The sequence below is a fragment of the Macrotis lagotis genome, chromosome 2 (assembly GCF_037893015.1).
Source record: "Macrotis lagotis isolate mMagLag1 chromosome 2, bilby.v1.9.chrom.fasta, whole genome shotgun sequence".
In the NCBI taxonomy this organism is placed as follows: Eukaryota; Metazoa; Chordata; class Mammalia; order Peramelemorphia; family Peramelidae; genus Macrotis; species Macrotis lagotis.
In genome coordinates, this window is record NC_133659.1 from 324,772,044 (window position 1) to 324,791,909 (window position 19,866).

The window sequence follows — 19,866 nt, forward strand, 5'->3', positions numbered from 1 at the left end:
GTTCCTGAGAATTTGGAAGGACAGAATCCATCAAACTCAGTGATGCATGGGAGCTTGGCTAGTGGGGCCATGGGGACTCGTCAGAGAAAGGAGCTCCACGTGGCCTTAAAAAGCCAATTATTGGGGTGGCTAGGTGGTGCAGTGAATAGAGCACTGGCCTTGGAGTCAGGAGTACCTGGGTTCAAATCCGGTCTCAGACACTTAATAATTACCTAGCCGTGTGGCCTTGGGCAAGCCACTTAACCCCGTTGCCTTGCAAAAACTAAAAAAAAAAAAAAAGCCAATTATTAGGCCCCTGCTGTGTATTGGTCTCTGCCAGGTACTGAGGGTCCAAGTGGAAGGAAAGGGCCTACATGTACCTCTACATCTCTACATCACCATACTGAGCGAATGGGTGCAGATATAGGCAGTGGAGCTCCATATAAGTTAGCTTGTGAAGGGGTGCACTAACTCTTGGGGAGTCATGTAGAAGAGGGTCCTGGCTGCCTCCTGTGAGGCAATGGAGAAGAGGGTAGACATTCCAGGTGGAGGGCATGATCTGGGCAAAGGCATGGAGACCGGAGATGGTGAGGGGCAGGGAGAAGGCAGGGTTGGCTGGATCTTGGGGGTTTGTTGGGGGGAACAATGTCTTGTAAAGTTGGGAAATAAGGTGGTGGCCAGGTTGTGTAGGGCTTTAAATACAGGAGAGTTCATCTTTGATTCTGGAAGTCACTGGAGTTCACTGGGAAGAGAAGCAACACAGTTGGATCAGTGTTTAAGGAAAACCATTTAGTCAGCAGGGTATATCCATCCTGGGTGGGGGAGACTGGAGGCAGGGAGGCTGGATGGAAGGCTGGTGCAGTAAAGGAGGCCAGGGCTGCCAGAACTGGAACACGGTGGCAGGGGGTGCAGGATGGACTGAGGTCTCCCTACATTCCTGTTTCAGCGTGTTTAGGAGTGGGGTGGCTGCTGCAGCACTCCCCCTTGGAGGGGCCACTTCCAGAAGGAGTCTTGGCCATTTTAGAGTCAGACCCTAGGACTTTCGAGTCCCCTCTCCAGACTATGAGTTTTTGTCTCCAGAAGAGTGATGTGGATTGTGCATTTCATGGATTATTCTGCTCTCTCTATTGGTGACCTTGTCAGGTTAGTCTTTCATGGTCAACAGAAGCTGGCCACTTGGTCTGATTCACAGCCATTAGGTAGAAGCATGGTTGTGTTCTCAATTCTGCTCTGGTCTTTGGGTGCTAACTTGCCCCTTTCCTTCAAGGGCCAAGGATTCCTTCTCATGTTCCCAAATCCTACCAATCACCCCAGGTCAACCCAGGGCTGAGATCCAAGGTTCACAGTATACCAGCCAGATTACTAGGAAGTAGGAAATGTTAAGTGGTCAGCTCTGCTTCAGTAGATTATAGATATTAGATTATTTGAGTTTTCCTCTTCTTCCTCTCCTTCACTCCACCCACTCTTTCCCCTGGAGCTTGACCCTTTGGGTCTTGGTCTAAATAACGTGGGGCAGTCCATCCTAGGAGGCATCTTAGCTCTTCACATAACAGATTTTAGGAATTCTGCTCATTTGTTCCCATGCCCACGATTAGAGGTCTGCTTCTAGCAATGGACTCCTTTTGAAAGGAGTTCGAGGATGTCTTGGAGTATGTAGCTATCTGGATTTTAAAGCACAAATAGATTTGCATTTTTCAGTCATGTATTAGAAGGTGCATCCCAGAACTGTCAGCCTTGGCTGGAAATCCACACACTTTGTTTACACTTTGAAAACAGCTATTGAGAAGTGTCCATCTGTATTTGGGACTTTCTATAGTTATTTTTCCTTCTGCATCATTTATTTTGGGATTTTTTTTGTTGCTGTTGTTAGTTCTCTTTGCAAGGTTCCCTCTGAGACTGTTGTCATAAGCTTGGGGTTTTAGCATAGCATGCAAAACAGGAAGACCCTTGGGGTTTGCCAAGAGCCATGCAGGTGCATCCTAGAGACATCTGAGGGCCCATGTGGCCCAGGACCAAGAGCAGAATTGAGAACTTGATGGAGTTGTTGGGGTTCAGCTGACCCTGTGAATTCCAAAGCAGGCTGACCCCTTCTCTGAAACACAGAGGGAGGTGAAGTGACTTGTCCAGGGCCACCCAGACGAGCTGGGTCCTAGGTGGCAAGCCTTTAGGTTTTGAGGCGAACTCCATCCACCACACCGCACTGCCTCTCAAGCTATACCAATGCAGTGAAGATAGAAAGGGAAAGAACAAGATGATGGCTCTTCACAAGAAGCTTCCATCTCAATGGGGAAGACAAGCTCTTAGACAAACAGATATATCATGAAGATGAAATGATTAAATACCAATCTATAGGAGGTGGTTTGAGAGGGAGGGTGTTGGCAGTTAGAGCCAGGAAGGGCTTCCTTCATAAGATAGGGCTCTTGTTTGCACCTTGTTCATCTTCTTTAGGATCACTGTACAGCTCCAGGTGCCCACAAGATGATGGGATGAAGATGGACCTTTATTGTTGCCTTGTGAAAGGTTATCTCTTTGTTCCAAAAGTATTTCTGTAGAATTTTTAGCGTCTGCTCAGCTCCAAAGAATTTCCAGTTGGTAGTATATTTGGTATTTCTGATTTGTTCTGGGTGCCTTTCTTCTTTTGATATCAGAACACAAAGGAGCTCCTCATATTTCATGAAGATGCTTTTCACTCATTTTCCTCCTTTTTAGAAGTAAACATATGAATCTTCTTTATAACTTCCTTGGGGTGATACACCCTGTATTTTCTTAATATTATAGGAGTTTTTGGGGCAGCTAGGTGGCATAGTGGATAAAGCACCGGCCCTGGAGTCAGGAGTACCTGGGTTCAAATCCGATCTCAGACACTTAATAATTACCTAGCTTTGTGGCCTTGGGCAAGCCACTGAACCCCATTGCCTTGCAAAAAAACTAAAAAAAAAATATATATATATATATATATATATATATATAGATATATATATATATATATATATATATATAATAGGAGTTTTTGTTATGATACATTCCAGGCCTATCATATAATTCCAAAGATATACATGAAGACAACTATTACCTAGATATGAATTGCTTTAAATGTATTCATCTCATTCAGCTTTGATTTCAGGATGCCAGTAAATCTTCTAACATGTTCAGCCATAGACTTTTTAAAAAAACATTTATTTATTTGAGGCAATGGGGTTCAGTGACTTGTCCAAAGTCACACAGCTAGGTAATTATTAAGTGTCTGTGGTCACATTTGAACTTAGGTTCTCCTGACTCCAGGACCGGTGCTCTATTCACTGTGCCACCTAGCTGCCCCCAACCATAGACTTCTTGATGGCTTTATTCTTGATGTGTTCTGCTTGGAAGAGATCCAGGGTATTTGTAGGTATCCCCTTCATTCATTGGTTCACTGTGACCTTCAGATTCAAATTTGGGCATAAATTCAACTTTACTTGGCATAAATTCAGAATTTTTATGCTTATTAAGTCTAATTGACATTTAAATATCATTAGGGAGAGAGTAAAAGAGCTGTTTAATCTGTATTTGGTGCAGTCACATAGTTTGATGTCATCTGTATAAGTCACATGGTGAATAAAATGTTCTGATCCAATTCCTTCCATTAGGAAGCCAAACTAAGTTCTGTTAAAGAGAGATGCTAATAGTTCAAGGCTAATCTGAGCCACCATGGCTTTAGTCTATATCCCTGAATAATACATTTTATACTCGTTTTTACATTATCATGTTGGTGATATGCTTTAAATGGGAGATGAGGTGTAGTTTGTATGTTGTGGTTTGACAGGGGATGGCCAGAATGCATTGTGCTAGGCCTGAAGATGTCTCAATATAGTTCACTCTCACCAGTTAGGACTTCAAGTCCTGGGTGGCAGCTAGAGCACTGGTCTCTGTTTGGAAGAAGAGGGGATGTGATGCTTGTCCTTCCTTCTTGAAGAAAACCATGATATCAGGGAGGTGATGCCATGACAAGCACATGAATTGGATTCTTAGTGAGGGAGGAGCTGTACTAAGTCACCAGCCTCACTTTCCAGTGGGCAAATATGAATCAGGATGATTGGAGATGGCCCTTGATGTGAAGCAAGCAGGGTTAAGTGACTTGCCCATGGTTGTACACCTAAATAAGTGTCAAGTGTCTGAGGTCAGATTCGAACTCCTGTCCTCCTGACTCCAAGACCAGTGCTCTTAGATATGGCCAGTAGTCACATGCCAGGAAGATAGCCGAAGTGCTGCTTGATATGTATGAGAGTGCTTACATGTGGTGAACTTTGATCAGATAGGAGTAGAAATACTGGCTTTAAAATTACTCTACTTTGGAATAACTTATCTTCTAGTTGGGTTCATGTTGTCAAACTCTAAAAGAATTTTGGGGGATTCCATTTGAAATATTCCTTTCTCTTTTTTCAAAATCATTTAAGATTTCTTTCATTTTTATCATCTCTCTCATCATTAGGTGTAATTTCTAGTGATTGATTACACTGAATGAAGTTTCAATGACCTGAAGTTCCTCAACCTTTCCTCCTTCAGATTTCTGTCTCCTCCATTTCATCTCTAATGTAGCCTATGGAAGGACTATAGTTAATTTTTCAACAAACCACAGTTGTATGACTTAGACCTGAATATCAATAGATTAAAAGTCAGAAGTCCTTTTTGAGAACTGGTGAGATCTTCCCCATTTTGCTATGATGGAGTTGGTGCTGGTGCATAATGAGACTGCTCACATCTTTGGGCCGTTTCATGGATCCTCGTGATTTTCCTGCTTCACTACTGCCTTTCCAATAGGTGGTGGACTTGGTATCTCAGATTTGTTCTGGAGATCTTGTCTTCTTTGTACACCAGAATGTGAAAGAGCTTTTCTTGCTCCATCATTTTCCATGTCAAGCTGATCATCCCAATAATTTCCAGGAGGGTCAGCTTAGAACCCTGGGCATTCTTATCTGTTTCTTTGATCCTTACAATCATGATTGATGCTGACCACATTGGTGGTGCCCTCAGAGCCCCATTGGGCTAATAGTTTACAGTCCCTGCTTTGTCTTCAAGCTATCATACTGTCTTGGGACCCAGCACATTGGCTGGCATCCCCTTACTTTGCCACTTGCCCACTCCTCTTTGTGTGGACATTGAGTTAGACTTGGAGTGAACTGCTGTTATTATTCATTTTGGGAGTGTGTTTCTTCCCCAGTCCAAGTTGATGATGAAAATCTCTAGGCAGCCCTTTCCCCTCAGCTGGCAGAGCCCTTCTTCTTACTCCCTGTGGAGTGTTGTACCTCCTGGGGCCATGTTATGACATGAGTTAACTGCCCTTTGAGCACTTAAAACTACCCTATTTAGGAGGATCCTTTATGATTTTGTCTTTGGAAAAAGTTGAGAAATGCTCATGGTTACTCTGGTGTCCATAAGTAGAGACCTTTCTCATCATTCCCCCTTCCCTTTTTGATTTGTCTCCCTTCTTTGTTGCTTCCAGTGCCAGGCTGCAATGTTTATGTCCTACCATCCTTATCATTTGTCCCCAACATGCTTTAACTTTCCATCTTCACATTCTAATCAGCCAAGCATAATCCAGCCCAGTCCTGGGCACATTGGGTTGATGTGGGAGAGAACTTGGACATTTGTCTTCCTCTCCTATGACTTTTCCTATGCTAAATTCAGGAGAGGGGCTGTGACTGGGTTTTAGCTTATTTATCCTGTTCCTAAGAATTAAGGAGAGGTCAACTAACCCCTGAGAGGAGTAGTCTGTATTCTGATGGGATGGGAAGGGGGTGCAGGGTCTGCCCAAGAGCTCCTTCTAGAGATAGACAAAAACATTGAGTGTTTGTGGGATTGGGAACCCAGTTTTCATTTCATTGCCGTAAGGGAAGTGGTGTGAGTTCCTGCTCATCCTCAGCCAATACTGACACCCACCCTGGACTTTGCAGTCTCACTTCCCTGTTTTACAACTGGAGAAGGTGATGGCTCAGGAAGCAAAGCAGCAGCGTTTGGTCAACCTTCCTGGGCTGTCAAGATGTGAGTCATTGCCAGCGTAGGAAGAGCTCTCTAAGAGGTGGCATGGTGCTGGGGGCCAGACTAGGATCCCAGGAGATCCTGGCCATGTCCCATAAGAACAGCCTGAAGCTGGCCTCTGGGCTGGTATCAGAAGTTCTCTTAGGTTGGCAGCATACTTTTGGTTTGATCCTCAGCATTACTGGGTGGTGAGTGCTATGAGCATCATCACACCTACTTTGTACTTGAGGAGCCCAAGATCAGAAAGGTTAATCTGCTTGTGATGCAGCCGAGAAAGGTGGAAGTCAGGGATCAAACCCAGGCTTCTGCTGAGCCCAAGATTATCTGTCTTCCAAATCTGCCTCCAGACTTGTTTACCTTTTCATCATCTTGGCATGCCCCTACATCCCCTCATGGACAGCAGCTTGGCAGGACAGAGTATGGATGAGAAGCCCTTGGTCTCTGTCCTGCCTCAGACATTTCCCTACTCAGTCACCCTGGGCAAGTCACTTGGCTTCTCAGCCTCAGTTTCCTCATCGGTAAAATTGGGGTGCCTCCCAGGTTGTGGTGAGGATCAAATGAGACAGCCTTCTGAACAGCACATGGCAGACTTTAGCATGCTAACTGTGGAAGTGGTATCTATTATGAATGGGGATTTGTTGGGCAAGGTGAACACACTGAACTTAGATCTTTAAATATCAAAGAGATGGGGGGAGACTTACTGACAGGTGAAGTCTTCCAGTTTGTTGGAATCTTCTAGAATGAATGACCTTTGTTTTGTTGATATTGGTGGGGTGGGGGTGGAAGTCAGGGGCAGTTCCTGTATTGACATCCTTTTGATTGTTGACATATCAATACTTGGAAAAATATTTATAACATTTATTAGGCACCTACCATTTGCATGGCATTAGGTACAGAGTTTTCCTGGAAGGGGAATATAATGAGGATGAATGACCAGGATACCAAATGTTGCATCATAGGTAGATGTGAGTTGCAAGCCTTATGATGTGTGAATTCTGGGTAGGACCCTTACCTGGTTGAGATGAGACAACATTTGGGTTGGGTTTTGGAGGATGGATAGGAAGGAGTTCAACAGATGGGGTGATGGGGTATATTCTCAAAACAAGCTTCAGTGTCAACAAAGGCAAGGAGGAGAAGTGAAGAGCACATCTGTGGGAGCAACAAGCGGTTGAATTTGGCTGCAGAATGGACTGGTGTGGCGTGTGTGTGTGTGTGTGTGTGTGTGTGTGTGTGTGTGTCTGTCTGTCTGTCTGTCTGTCTGTCTTCCTCCCTTCCTCTCCTCCCCCCCCTTCCCTTCCCTCTCCTCTCCTCTCCATTTCTCTCTGACAAAAGCTGAGAAGAGGGGGTGGATTTGGAAGTTACAATATTGATTCTGTTTTGGTTGTGTTGAGTTTGAAATGATAATAAGACATCCATTTTGAGAAGTGTTTTAGGCAAATGGTTATGTGAGCCCAGAGTTTAGAAGAGAGATTGGGACAGCATATGTAGATCAGGGAGTCAACTGTATAGGGGTGATAGTAAAGAAACAAAATGGAGGTTCAGTTGCGTTTGGTTGCAGTAGTTCATTTTGATTCTTGGTTTTAGGGATTGGTTTTCCAGCTTTTGTCTGCAGGTGAATCAAAGTTTGGAGATCTCCTTCTATGGTAACCATAACCTGTTTTCCCTAAAAATTTGACTGTCATTTTTCCTCCAAAGAAAATCTTCCTCCAAAAGGAAGTCTTAGTCATTTCTAGGAGAACCATCTTGCCTGGTTGTATTTATCCTGTCCGCCTTGAACTCTTCACCGAGGCTTCACCGAGGTCATGTTGACACCAGTGACTCAGGTGTGTGTGTGTGTGTGTGTGTGTGTGTGTGTGTGTGTGTGTGTGTGTGTGTGTGTGTTATTTATTCAGCATGCATCCTGACCTGGAGGGCCTCTCAGGGGATGTTTGTAGTTGGAGGATGATAATTAAAATAGGGTAAAAACAGGAACTCATTGGTTTTTCCAAACCAAGCATCAACTCTATCAAGTAAAGAGAAATAAAGTGCCAACCACAAATATCTGGAATCGAAGCATAGAATTTGGATGAGATATAAGAGGTGAGGACTTTGACCTAAGAAAGATATTTAGAATTGACCAAATCAACAGATGGGGGGAGTTTCATTTATTTCATTTGGACCTCCCCCATCTCCATGATGTCAACTTGTTAATACCCTTAATTTTATTAGGATTCATCCTAGCTTAAGAGAATGACATTTTCCTAAACTATCCCCCAGATTCTGGGATTGTTCCTAGTTTGGGGGCTTTCAGCCTTCTCTTCACTGATTACACGGACATTATAAGTGTGTATATACCATTTTCTATGTTGAAATGGCTGATTTCTAATTGTGTTATTATTCTTTTTTTTGAAAGTGCACCTTATTGTGCAGGCTCTTATGATCATTGTTAGTGGTAACTCCAGAAAGATCATTCTGTCTAGGCTTTATTTGGACATTCTGTTCCTCTTTATTGCAGTGCTTTGTCTAACTTAACTTTCGATGCTTTGAATGGATAGCTACATTTCTTTTTTGTTTTAGTTTTTTTATTTATTTAAGGCAGTGGGATTAAGTGACTGGCCCAAGGATCACACACCTAGGTAGGTAGCTACATTTCAATAAAATGATCTTTCAAAGGGATAGTTTTCCACACGAAGTAGAAAACAGAAGAGTAGAGAAACTAAAAATGTAGATATCTGTCACATGGAAATCTTGCTTAATTCAAAAAGTTTGGTCTTCTAAATGTCTGAAAGTTTGCTGACACGATTAGTTTTCCCCAGCCAGATTAGACAGGCTTCTTGTTTTATACATGAGGAAACTAAAGTACAAAGGAGGGAGGTGACATGGCCAAGGTCTCACAGGTGTTCCATATTAAACTAGAATTTAGTCTTCTATGCTCAAAACTCCAACTAGCTGATATTGCCATGTTGCCACCCAAATTCCACTAGATCTCTTAGCAAGTGGTCTTGAAAACTAAAGTGACCAGGGCTCTATGAAATATATTACATTAACAAAGGGGTAGCATGAGTCCATTCATCATCTGCTGAAATGGTGAATGAAGAGTGAGGCCAGCTCGTAATTTCCTGAGGAATCATCACTCTATTTACAAAGGGGTTGGGGAAGACTTTGAAGAGGAGGTGGCATTTCAGGGGTGGTTTCAAACAAGAGAAAGGCTTGATGAGTAAGAAGTAGTCACTTGCCATCAGTAACTCCTTGTGCTTTGGGAACATTTCCACGATGTTGGAAATAGGCCGGAGACTAGGAATGGGAGGGTATGGGGGAGGTAAAAATTAGACGGCAGATCCACGTTGCCAAGCGAGAGAAAGACAGATTGCTTTGTTTTGCAAGCGGCTTACATGTAAAGAGCAGGCAAAGGGACAGGGAAAAATCACTTTTTTTTTCCTGGTGATTTCCAAGAGTAAAGGGACATCTGGTTGAAGGGAAATGTATTCCCCAGTTGGTCCATCAAAGTCAAGCAAAAGGGCACTAGATTGTGGGGTAACAAGTGTGTCATAGGCAGTTCTAGACCAAGGGTTAGAAGAATTGCCACATATTCTTGACATCATGAATTGATTGCTATTAGAGCAAGGCCTTCAGAAGCACATAATAATAAGAGGAAATTCCCCAGTCGTTTTAGTTCAGTCAGTTGACCTCCAGGTATCTGCTAGAGTGCAGGTGGTGTCCTTAGCTTGGGGTCCATGATCTTGGCAAGGATGGGGAGTGGGGAAGAAAGCACCAGTCCTCCTGAAATTTAGCATTTCTTTCAGTTATTTCAAAACATGATTCTGAGAGGGGTCCCTAGGCTTCCCCAGATTGCCCCAAGGAGTTGAGGACATAAAACTTGGAGAGAAGAATCCTGATGGAGTCAGAAGAGCTGGGTCCTTGCCCTGCCACTCAATGCCAATGACTGAAGCTAAATAAATTTCCTCCCCCTTAGATGAACCTTGACATACCTCCCAACTCTAAAACATCCTATTTTTGTAGTCCTCAGTCTGCACTGGGGGCCTACTAATATGACTTCCATTTAAAAACTTCTAGCCACAAGGCATAAGAGAAAGAATCTGTACCATCATCAAAAGGGATAAAGCCATTGTGATATTCTAACAGATGAAGAAGAATGATAGGCAAAAGCAGGGCTCCTTTAAAACCTCAACCAAGAGTTTGGGGCCCCTGGTGACTATTTGATCTCTTGTAGAAAGTAGACAGACCAAGGAAGAAGAGCTAAGTAGGTTAAGGAGGTTGGTCACAATGAGTTTGGGGGATTTTCCATTCATTTTTATGATTTAGACTAGCCCTTCTCATTCTGCTCTTGGTAATTGGAAGCATCTCCCAGAAGGGCTTGAGTCATCCCATCTCATTAAATGATCCCAAGTCACCAGATCTCAGAGGCAGAAGGGTGCTCCAGCTTCATCTCCTCCAACCCAGTCCTGAATGTGAGTACCCTTCACAAGGGCTGGATAGAGGAGCCTTTACTTGAAGAACAAAGGAACTTCCTAATTCCCAAGGCAATCCTTTCCCTTTTTGGCTACCTTTAAGTGTGAGGAAATCATTCCTTATGTCAACCCCAAGTCCCCCTTTTTGCAGTTCTCACCCCCTACCAACACAAGCAGACATACACACTGTACACACACACACACACACACACACACACACACACACACAGTCAAAGCAGAATGAGCCCAATTCCTCTCTGAAAAGACAGCCCTTTCTAGAAGTGTTAATAAACCATGTAACAGGTAACAAATATGTGCCTTTTCTTCCCCATCCCTCCATTTTTGTCTTTCATTAATCCCACCCTGAATCCACTGGGAGTTACTTGTAGGCTGTAGTAAGAGGGGCCAGGACCAGCCCCTCCTACCTCTTCTTCCTCCCTGGAGGAAGACACTGGCCCATGACCCTGCTTGAAGGCATAGGGATCAGTTGGGGACCCATCAGCTGGTTCCATTGGGTGTCCCATTGGGGCCATTTCAGCTTCCCTGAGGGGCATGTCGACCACATGACTCACTTCTGGGCAGCTGCCTTCCAGCCCTTCCTTCAGGTCTTCCGAATAAAAGCTTATCTTTGTTCCTTCTTGTCTTGTGTTTGCCGTAGAGCGACTCTCACCAGTTCCGGGTCATGGCTGCAGTCCTGCGCCACTGCTTACTCACGATGGGTCCGACTGAAGACAAAACAGAAGAGCTGCACAGGTGGGTGAGCCCTGGCTGGGAAGGGCGTCCCACTGAGCCTGACTCAGATGAGTCTGATTCCATGATCCTTTTTTCCTTTAAGTGAATCTAAACAACAAGGAGTTAATCCTCAGCCTTGTGAATGATCTCAAGGTCACTCACAGGCCAGAAGTCATTCCCATGGCCCGATGGAAGCTAGAGAAGAGCTGCTTCACCCAGGCTCTTGATTAGTAACCATGGTGACCACACCAAGTAGGGAAGGACGTGTTTGTTTGCTGCCTCCAGAATGATGTTCCAGAAGAACTGAGCTGATGCTAGCCTAAGAATTCTTTTTCTTTTTTTTAACCTAAGAATTATTCATCATTAGGTTTGAGCATTGGTGGTTTAAAAAATGCTTAAACTCAAGTCACCACAGTGGAAGTACATTGATTTTCTGTGAATTTTTCCTCAGAATTTTTTTTTGATGGAGTATCATGAAATAGATCAACCTCTGAAAGTTAAGCAAATTAAAATAAATTCCTGCTTCTGAGTAAACCAATCTGTCTAGTGTAGAAGCCTGGATTTGGAGTCAGCTAGTTTGAATCTTGCCTTAGACATTTAGTGACTGTGAGACCCTGTCTGCTTCAGTTTCCTCATAAATAAAATGAGCAGGAAAAGGAGGCAACCCATTCTAGTATCTCTTCTAAGAAAACTCCAAAATGGCATCACAGACTGAAAATGGCTGAATGGCAATTGTTCCTCCTTCCCAGGATTTTTGTGAGGGTCAAATGACTCAATCCAGGTGAAGCCCCTTGCAAACCTGCAGGTGATCGATAAGCACTAGCTTGTGTTAGATCTATGCAGTTTGGGACTGCTGACCCTCCCAGCTTGCCCCTCATGTATGTGTGGCTGCCCCTTTGCCACAATGATGGTCCTGGTGATAATTAACAACAACAACAACCCTCAGGTGGTGTTTTCAGGTTTGGTAGCAAACTTTCCCTGAACCAGTCCTAGGAGGCTCAGAATGCAAATATTCTTCCATTTGGGGGCAGTTCAGGGAAGAGGGCATCCCATTGTCCTCTGCCCTGGTCAGATCATAGTGTTGTTCGGCTCTGGTCAGCTTGGGAGCTTCCATAGGAGGGGAGCCAGGATCTCCTTCCGTGCAGTTAAGGGGAAGGGGATATGGAGGAGAGGGGGATTCTGGGTGCAAAGACAGAATGGACCAGACAGAGGATGAACAGCAGCACTGGAAGTTCCAAAGGAGCAGATTTGATCTTGATGCAAGGAGAAATTGTCCCAGGGGGAGAGGGGCTGCCTCGTACTATGGTGACAGCCCCCTCAATAACTCACTGCAGCCAAAGCACTAGTGGGGGACACATGTCTGAAATATTAGAGCAGGGTAGGGGGTGAGGGTTGGATTGGGCCAGGGGGTACCTGCTAATTCTTTGGTTCTATAATAGGAGAGGTTCACTCACACACACATACACATGCACACACATGCACCAATGAAGGCAGAGTTTTAATTTAGAGGTGTCGCTGCTGTATAGAGAAGGTCAGCATGTGGTAGAAAGAGTCCAGGATCTGGAATCCAGGGGCTCTGATGTGTTGCCCTCCATGGATGACCTTGTCCAGAGGCCCAAGGCCAGAGGCTCCTCCGTCTCCTCAACTGTAAAGTGGGGAACACAGCATTTTTATTCTCAACTCTTTTAGAAAGGAAGGCTTCGGTAATATAAGAAGGAGTAAGATATAGTGACTTCTTCCCCAGGAGGCTGTCTCTCAGGGAGTCACTAGAGGTAGAACAGAAGTTAAATGGCCATTCAGCATTTGCTCACCTGCTTATTTGGTTATATTCTTTTTTTTTTTTAAGTTTTTGCAAGGCAATGGGGTTAAGTGACTTACCCAAGGTCACACAACTGGAGAATTAGTAAGTGTCTGAGGCTGGATTTGAACTGAGGTCCTCCTGATTTCAGGGGGCCAGTGCTCTATCCACTGCACCACCTAGCTACTCCTCTCTTGCTTATTTGGGACAGAATTGTGCCTTTCTTGAAAATTTTGGGAAATGAATTTGGGGTCAAAAAGGGAACTGATGAAAGAGTTGTCCAAAAAAAAAAAAGGAAAAGAGAGAGAATGTCATTGAAACTTTTTTAAAAAAAATCTTGAGGGAAACTAAAGGAAGTTTAGAAGAAAATAAACTTTGAAAGTAACAGATTGAATTTTTGAAATACTCTAATTTTTTAAAAATCATGGCTATGTAATAGAGATTCATAGTGTCATCTATAATCTACTTTTTCTGTTCTACTTAGGTATAGGAAAGTATCCTTTTTTGGTGTTCATTAAATTCAGAATTTAAAAAAAACCACTAAAAATATGAATGATATAATCTAAGATTGATGTAACAAGTCCCAGTGAAAGAAACCAGTCCTTGTTTTAGGATTGAAGCAGAGGATTTCTTCATCCTTACGGAGGTGAGGCTCAAGCTAGTCCTTAGGTACAAATATTTCTTCTAATTTCTATGGATCTCTAAGAACTGTGTGCAGAAACCCTGTTCCAACCTCAATGGTGATGACCCTCTCCCAAAGGAGTGGACTAGGCCTGGGATAGCCAGCCTGCAACTGCTCTGGGGCCTTCCAGCCAGCTTAGACCTGCCCAGCTAGGAGCTTTCTGGATACTGCCTCTAAAAGTCTCCCTGCCCCCAGTGAGGTCAGAGGAGGAGGTTGTCACATATTAGAAAATATTTGTGAATATGCCTTCATTGATCCCAGTAAGTATTGATTTTATTTATAAAGGTCTTTGATTCTCATGGTGGCCCCACAAGGTCACATTTTGCCTAGCTTACCTCCTTCCATACACTCGTTTGTTCCCACTGTTTATGTGCAAGGCAAGGGAAGATTGTGCACTATCCTCATCTGCATCCCCCCCCCACTAGACTATATAAACTTCATGAGGGCAAGACTGTGGCTTTGGCATTTGCAGATTTTATCATCTCAGCTTCTAGAACACTGCAGGAACTTCATGAAGAATTGTTAAATTGAATAGAATTAAGTCTTTTGAATGAGGGAATGAAGCTTGGAGAAGTTAGACGACCTGCCCAAGGTCATCCACCTAGTAAAGCACACAGCCGGACCTTCAGCCTGCATCTCTGGGCTATTTTTTTCCCCTTGATGAATAGTATCAATTGGGGGGGGGGGTAATCCAGATGGGCAAAATCATCCAACCCAAGCTCCAGTTGCACTTGGGGTCAGTGTTTCTGGGCATCTTCTGTGAAAACCACTGAGGGTCACCTTCAGGACAGAAGCCTGGGCCAGAGTTTGCTCTGAAGGGTCTCGGGAGCCGTCAATGTCCCCAGTCTGGCAGAAGCAGCTGCCTCCAGGGAGCATCACTAGGGGACCACGGGGAGAGAAGACTCAGTGTTAACCCCACATTCTAAGAAGAGCACACCCAAACAGTCCAGAAGAGGCAGAGAAAAGGGAGTGCCTGCAATTGGTGCTTTCCCATTCCTGTTTCTCCTGCAGTATTTCTCCACCCAGGAGAATGGCCTCCTTAGTCCCAAGTGGCTCAGAATCCAGGACCCCGCACCAGGGTCTGACCATTCTCCTGCCCTCCTCAGATACTCCACCACCAAGTGGTTCTAGCTGCTCCATAAACCCTGCTCTGGAATCTGCCCATCAGGAGGGACTTGGGAGTAGGAGCTTGGGGAGGGGGAGGAGGTCCTGTCTTAGTGATTAATGATCCCCTGGCCGCCAAAAAGGGGAGAGAAAGAGAGAGAGAGGGAGAGAGCACCAGGACTCCCCCCCCATCAGAGCAGGCATTCCATCCCCATTGTGCACATCTCCACAGACCCCCGACTTCCTGGTAGCCGGAGAATTTCATACCCTCTCTGACCACCAATGAAACCGTCAGACAAGTGACGAGATCAGAAAACCACGCTTCATGACTTGAAAAGAATAGCTCGTACACAGTGATCCAGAAAATTAATTTTGTAGCTGTTTGGGAACTCGGCAGTTTAATAAGAAACCAGCAAATGGGTATTTTTCCTTGAAAAATTGAAAAAAATCCACGAAATATTTGGTGAATCAAATGCCAAATTTAGTTTCTTACAATTATTCAGTTCCTGGAAACTGGTTACTTAACATCACTTAAAAAGGGAGAAAGTCCTTTAAAATGCTATCACAGAAGAAACCATGAAAGTCTTCTATTTCTCAGGGTTCTTTGGCTCTTGATTGGCCTCTTGGGGTCCTATCCACCCTGCTGGTAACCTAGTACCCTAATATAAGAAGAGCAAGCAGGCAAGAACTCTGGGATTTCTGGGCTAGTAAGAAATTGCCCTTGGTTCTAGTATTTGATGGGATTTTTTCCTTCCTCTATTTCCATTGGAAAGATGAAGCTCCATCTCAACTGCTACCTGTTGAATCCAGGAAAGAAAAACCAGCTTTTACCTCTTGGCTGACCCAGAGGCAGAAGATGAGCCATATGACCAATATCTGAATTTGTTCTAATTATCATCCATATTTGTTACAAGGGAAAGACTTTTTGGAGAGGGAGGACTTATCAGAAAATGTAAGGAGCTGTGATAGTTCTGTTAAAAATAAAAGTAACAATAAAATATTTAGAAAATTCACAGGAAAAAAAAAAAACAGAAGGAAATTTGGAGCAAGATACTGACCGGCCAGACAATGTTGTTTATGTTATAGATACTTAAAAATACCCAATAAACATATTGGAGATTGACAGTTTTGCATCCAATTCCTTTTTTTCTCTTCTGTATGAAAATGCTTGTCAAATTCCTAATTAAAAAGAAAAATGTTTAATTAGGGAAAATTTCAAAGAAACATTTATTTGTCAAATTAAAAGGAATTTTTTAAAAGTACTTTCCTTCTTAGTAGGTTTTCTTTCCTTACAAATAGCCATAGTTAGAAGATCTCTTCATTAGACAGATCTGTAACAAGCAAATCAAAATGAGAACAATACTTGTTTGCTCATTTGGGGGCGATAACAGGCCCCCATGTACTGTCTTGTGTTGTTTCCCAGTCTGTTTCCCTCTCTGATACATCAATTAGAAATTTTTTTTCTTCTTTACAAAATACACCCACTAAGAAATGAAATCTTCTCAGATGATGAGAGAAAGGCAAAATTCATACTTGGGGGAAATGGAAAGCTGAAGCTTCAGGAGAAACATTTTTCAAAATTTTTTGCTTTCGGGGGAGGATCTGTTATCTTAATCAAAGGTATGACTTGGTCACCTTAATTGGGACCACATCCTGTTGGATTTTGAACTTTAAATCAAAATGAGAGAGAGAGAGAGAGAGAGAGAGAGAGAGAGAGAGAGAGAGAGAGAGAAATTTTTCATCAGAATTTGAGACTCAGAACACTGAAGCACTGAAACCAGAAATGTCATTTATTTCAGGGTCGTGTTCTTTTTCTGCCAGTTCTGAAGATTAATCCTGCAGATTAAGGCAGCATTTAGAATGCCTTCCCTTACTAGTGCAAAGGATTCTCTGGGATTGGAGAGCAGGCCAAATTTAAAAAGTTTGTACTCTCCTTGCAGTGAATTTGTTGTTCACTGAATCACCCACAGCAGGATGGTGAAGGCTTAAAAACTGTGTGTGAGTTCCCTCTGCTGGTGTATGGCCCAAGCTCACGTCTTCTCTCTACTCTTGAAAGGAGAGCTGATGGGGAAAGCACTCTGAGGCAGCCACATCGGCTTCTCTCACGGACTAGGGATAGGAAGAGGGAGCAAGCCTCATTCATTTAGAAAAGAACAAGTAAACTGAATTAATGGCTATTTTCTCCTTTCAGAAAGTGACCCAGCTGATTGGTGTATTCATTATCAGTCTTTTTTACCCTCCTTATTTTTTGTTAAACCAATAGATTATTTCCTTTCTCTTGTGTAATTTATCAAATAATTTGGCACCTTTGCAAAGGGTTTTTTTTTAAATTTGCCTATTTAAAATCATTTACAAGTTGTTCATCATACTCTGGTTTTTTTAAGTGCTATTCACAAAAATTTTAAATAAAAACATTGAAATTCTTTTTTTCTCCCCAGCAATGCAGTCAACCTTTTGAGCAATGTTCCGGTCTCATGCTTGGATGTCCTTATTAGCCCATTAGCCCAGGATGAAATCGCCCAGGAGGCAACAACTCTGGATGAATCAACCCAAGAAGCTGAAACAGGCCAAGATGAAACAAGGGAAGACGATGCCAATTTGAAGTACAATACCATGGTGTACAATGGCATGAACATGGAGGCCATTCGTGTTCTTCTTGACTTTATGGAGAAGAGAATAGATAAGGTAATGCCGGTGGTGGGGTGATTTTGGGGAGGTGTCCCCCAAATAAGCTGTTTTCTAAGGAATATGAGTTATTAGGAAATTAATACTAAAACTCTTAAGCTTTTGAGCTAAAAGGGACCCTTGGTGATAAACTACGCCAATAACTACATTCTTTTTTTTTTTCTTTTTTTAAGGTTTTTGCAAGGCAAATGGGGTTAAGTGGCTTGCCCAAGGCCACACAGCTAGGTCATTATTAAGTGTCTGAGGCCAGATTTGAACCCAGGGCCGGTGCTCTATCCACTGCGCCACCTAGCTGCCCCACTACATTCTTAAAGAGAAAGAAAATAGTACTTAGAGAGATGAGGGAACCCCCAGAATAGGATTAATTCAACAGAAAGATAAATTATAAGAAAAACTATAGCTGTATAATTTTGGGGGGAAAAAGATTTGAATGATTACAGTGATTTATTAACAGGAATAAAAAAATATTCATATGTCTTAGCATCCCAGAAATTTATCATTTGTATCCCCCCACCACGTTTACACAAACTACTTATTTATTAGGACATACTATTATAAACCAATACAAAAAGTGAGAACCAATATAAGCACAATCTCTTCAAACTGTAATTCAATAAAGAGTATTCATTAAAGGAAATGTGAAGATAAAGCACTGACTTAAGTTGAAGCAGCCTAAGTAATAAGCCAGCCAAAGAATAAACCATGTAAACAGTAAATATTTATGTTAATGGGAATAATAGTAATGAGATAACAATATACTGAACATTAAAGATTGAAGTTAAAGCAGTACTCAGAGGAAAATTTTGTTTCTTTTATTAAACTGAGACAGCAATTTTTTAAAGTAGAAAAATAAAACATTGACAATTCTGAAGACAGAATCTTGAAAATTGTAAAAAGTAAAATTGAGAATAAAAGTTTCTAAAATTGACAAAATTCAATTGTAGTTTTTAAAAAGATTGACAATAATCAATGGAACATTAGTTAATATGTTTTCATAGAAATCTCAAAATTACCAAAATTTAAAAAAAAACTTTTTTTTATTTCCAACTTATGGGAAATAATTATTTTTAAAAGACTACAACATAAACAGAAGTTGTACATAATTAGCTACAAAGATATAAAGTATCCAAATGAACAAAATAGGATGTAGGAGTTCAATACAATTTTAGCAAAAAAGAAATAATACCATTATAAACTGAGAAAGAAACCTGGTTTAGAGAGATTTTTTCATGTGACTTGTAATCTTTACATTCAATATTTTAAATTCAATATTTAAATTAGGTAAAGAAGAGCTAATATCTACATCTCCAAACTAGAGAAAGGAGGCCCATACTTTTCATGTGACAGATATGGTCCATTGACCCAAACCAGGGACAAGCAAAACAGAGAAAGAGAACCTGAGAGCAATTTCAGTAATGAATATGGATAAAGCAGTTTTTTTTAAATTAAAGTCTAGCAAAGAAACTGATAGCAAGATAGCCAGAAAATGATTCAGCAGGACCGATTCAAATATTTTTGAGGAACACAAGAAAAGTTTAGCATTAAGAAAAGAATGAGGACAGCTAGGTGACACAGGGGATAGAGCACTGGCCCTGAAGTCAGGAAGACCTGAGTTCAAATATGACCTCAGACACTTAATAATTGCCTAGCTGTGTGACCTTGGACAAGTCACTTAACCCCCTTGCCTTAAATAAATAAAATTTTTTTAAAAAAAGAAAAATAAGAATGAGAAGAATGGTGTGGTAACCACACCTCATCATTATATCAATAGGTGCAGGCCAAGCCTTTCACGAAACCGAAGTACTCATTTGTATTAAAAACTTATAAAAGCACGGACATGGAAGGGTCATATTTAGATATGGTTAAACCTTATATCTGGAACCAAGTAGAAACATTATTTGCAGTGAGAGAAGGAAAAAAAAACTAGAAGCTTTCCATATACAAATTTTGAAAATACAGGACTGCCCTCTCCTCTGGGAAGAGTTGGACAAAGTTCTAAAATGCTATGTATATGACATGAGAAAGAAATTAAAAACCATAAGCATTGACTTGAGAGGAGAAAAATGTGTTCTCAAGATGATGGTTTGCTTAAAAAAAAACCTGAAACCATCAGCGAATAAACTAATTGAAGTGATGAATAGCTTTAGGAAAGTAGCAGGGTACCAAACATATCCACAAAACTGTCAGCATTTCTATAGAGTCCTAACAAAATCAGAAGGAAATGAGAAATTTGATTTTTAAAAAAAATATGACATATGCAAGCTATCTGGGAGTTAACATACCAAGACTCATAGGATTTACACAAATACAACTACAAAGCTTTTCTTTTTGCAAAAATAAAGATTTAAATAACTGGAGAGATCCTCCTGTTGGGTGGCCAGTCAGTCAATAAACCTTCATTATGTTCCTACTACATGGGATGC

The 19,866-nt window shown here is 42.0% G+C and overlaps 1 protein-coding gene across 3 annotated transcripts in view; it reads left to right on the forward strand.

The window, feature by feature from the left end:
* RIC8B (RIC8 guanine nucleotide exchange factor B) overlaps positions 1 to 19,866 on the forward strand; it is an 87,463-nt gene that overhangs the window by 38,042 nt on the left and 29,555 nt on the right. For all 3 annotated transcript variants that reach the window (XM_074226768.1, XM_074226767.1, XM_074226766.1), the window contains exons 4-5: positions 11,101 to 11,195; positions 17,197 to 17,443. In XM_074226768.1, coding sequence (XP_074082869.1) covers positions 11,101 to 11,195; positions 17,197 to 17,443 — 342 coding nt within the window. The remainder of the gene's footprint in view (positions 1 to 11,100; positions 11,196 to 17,196; positions 17,444 to 19,866) is intronic.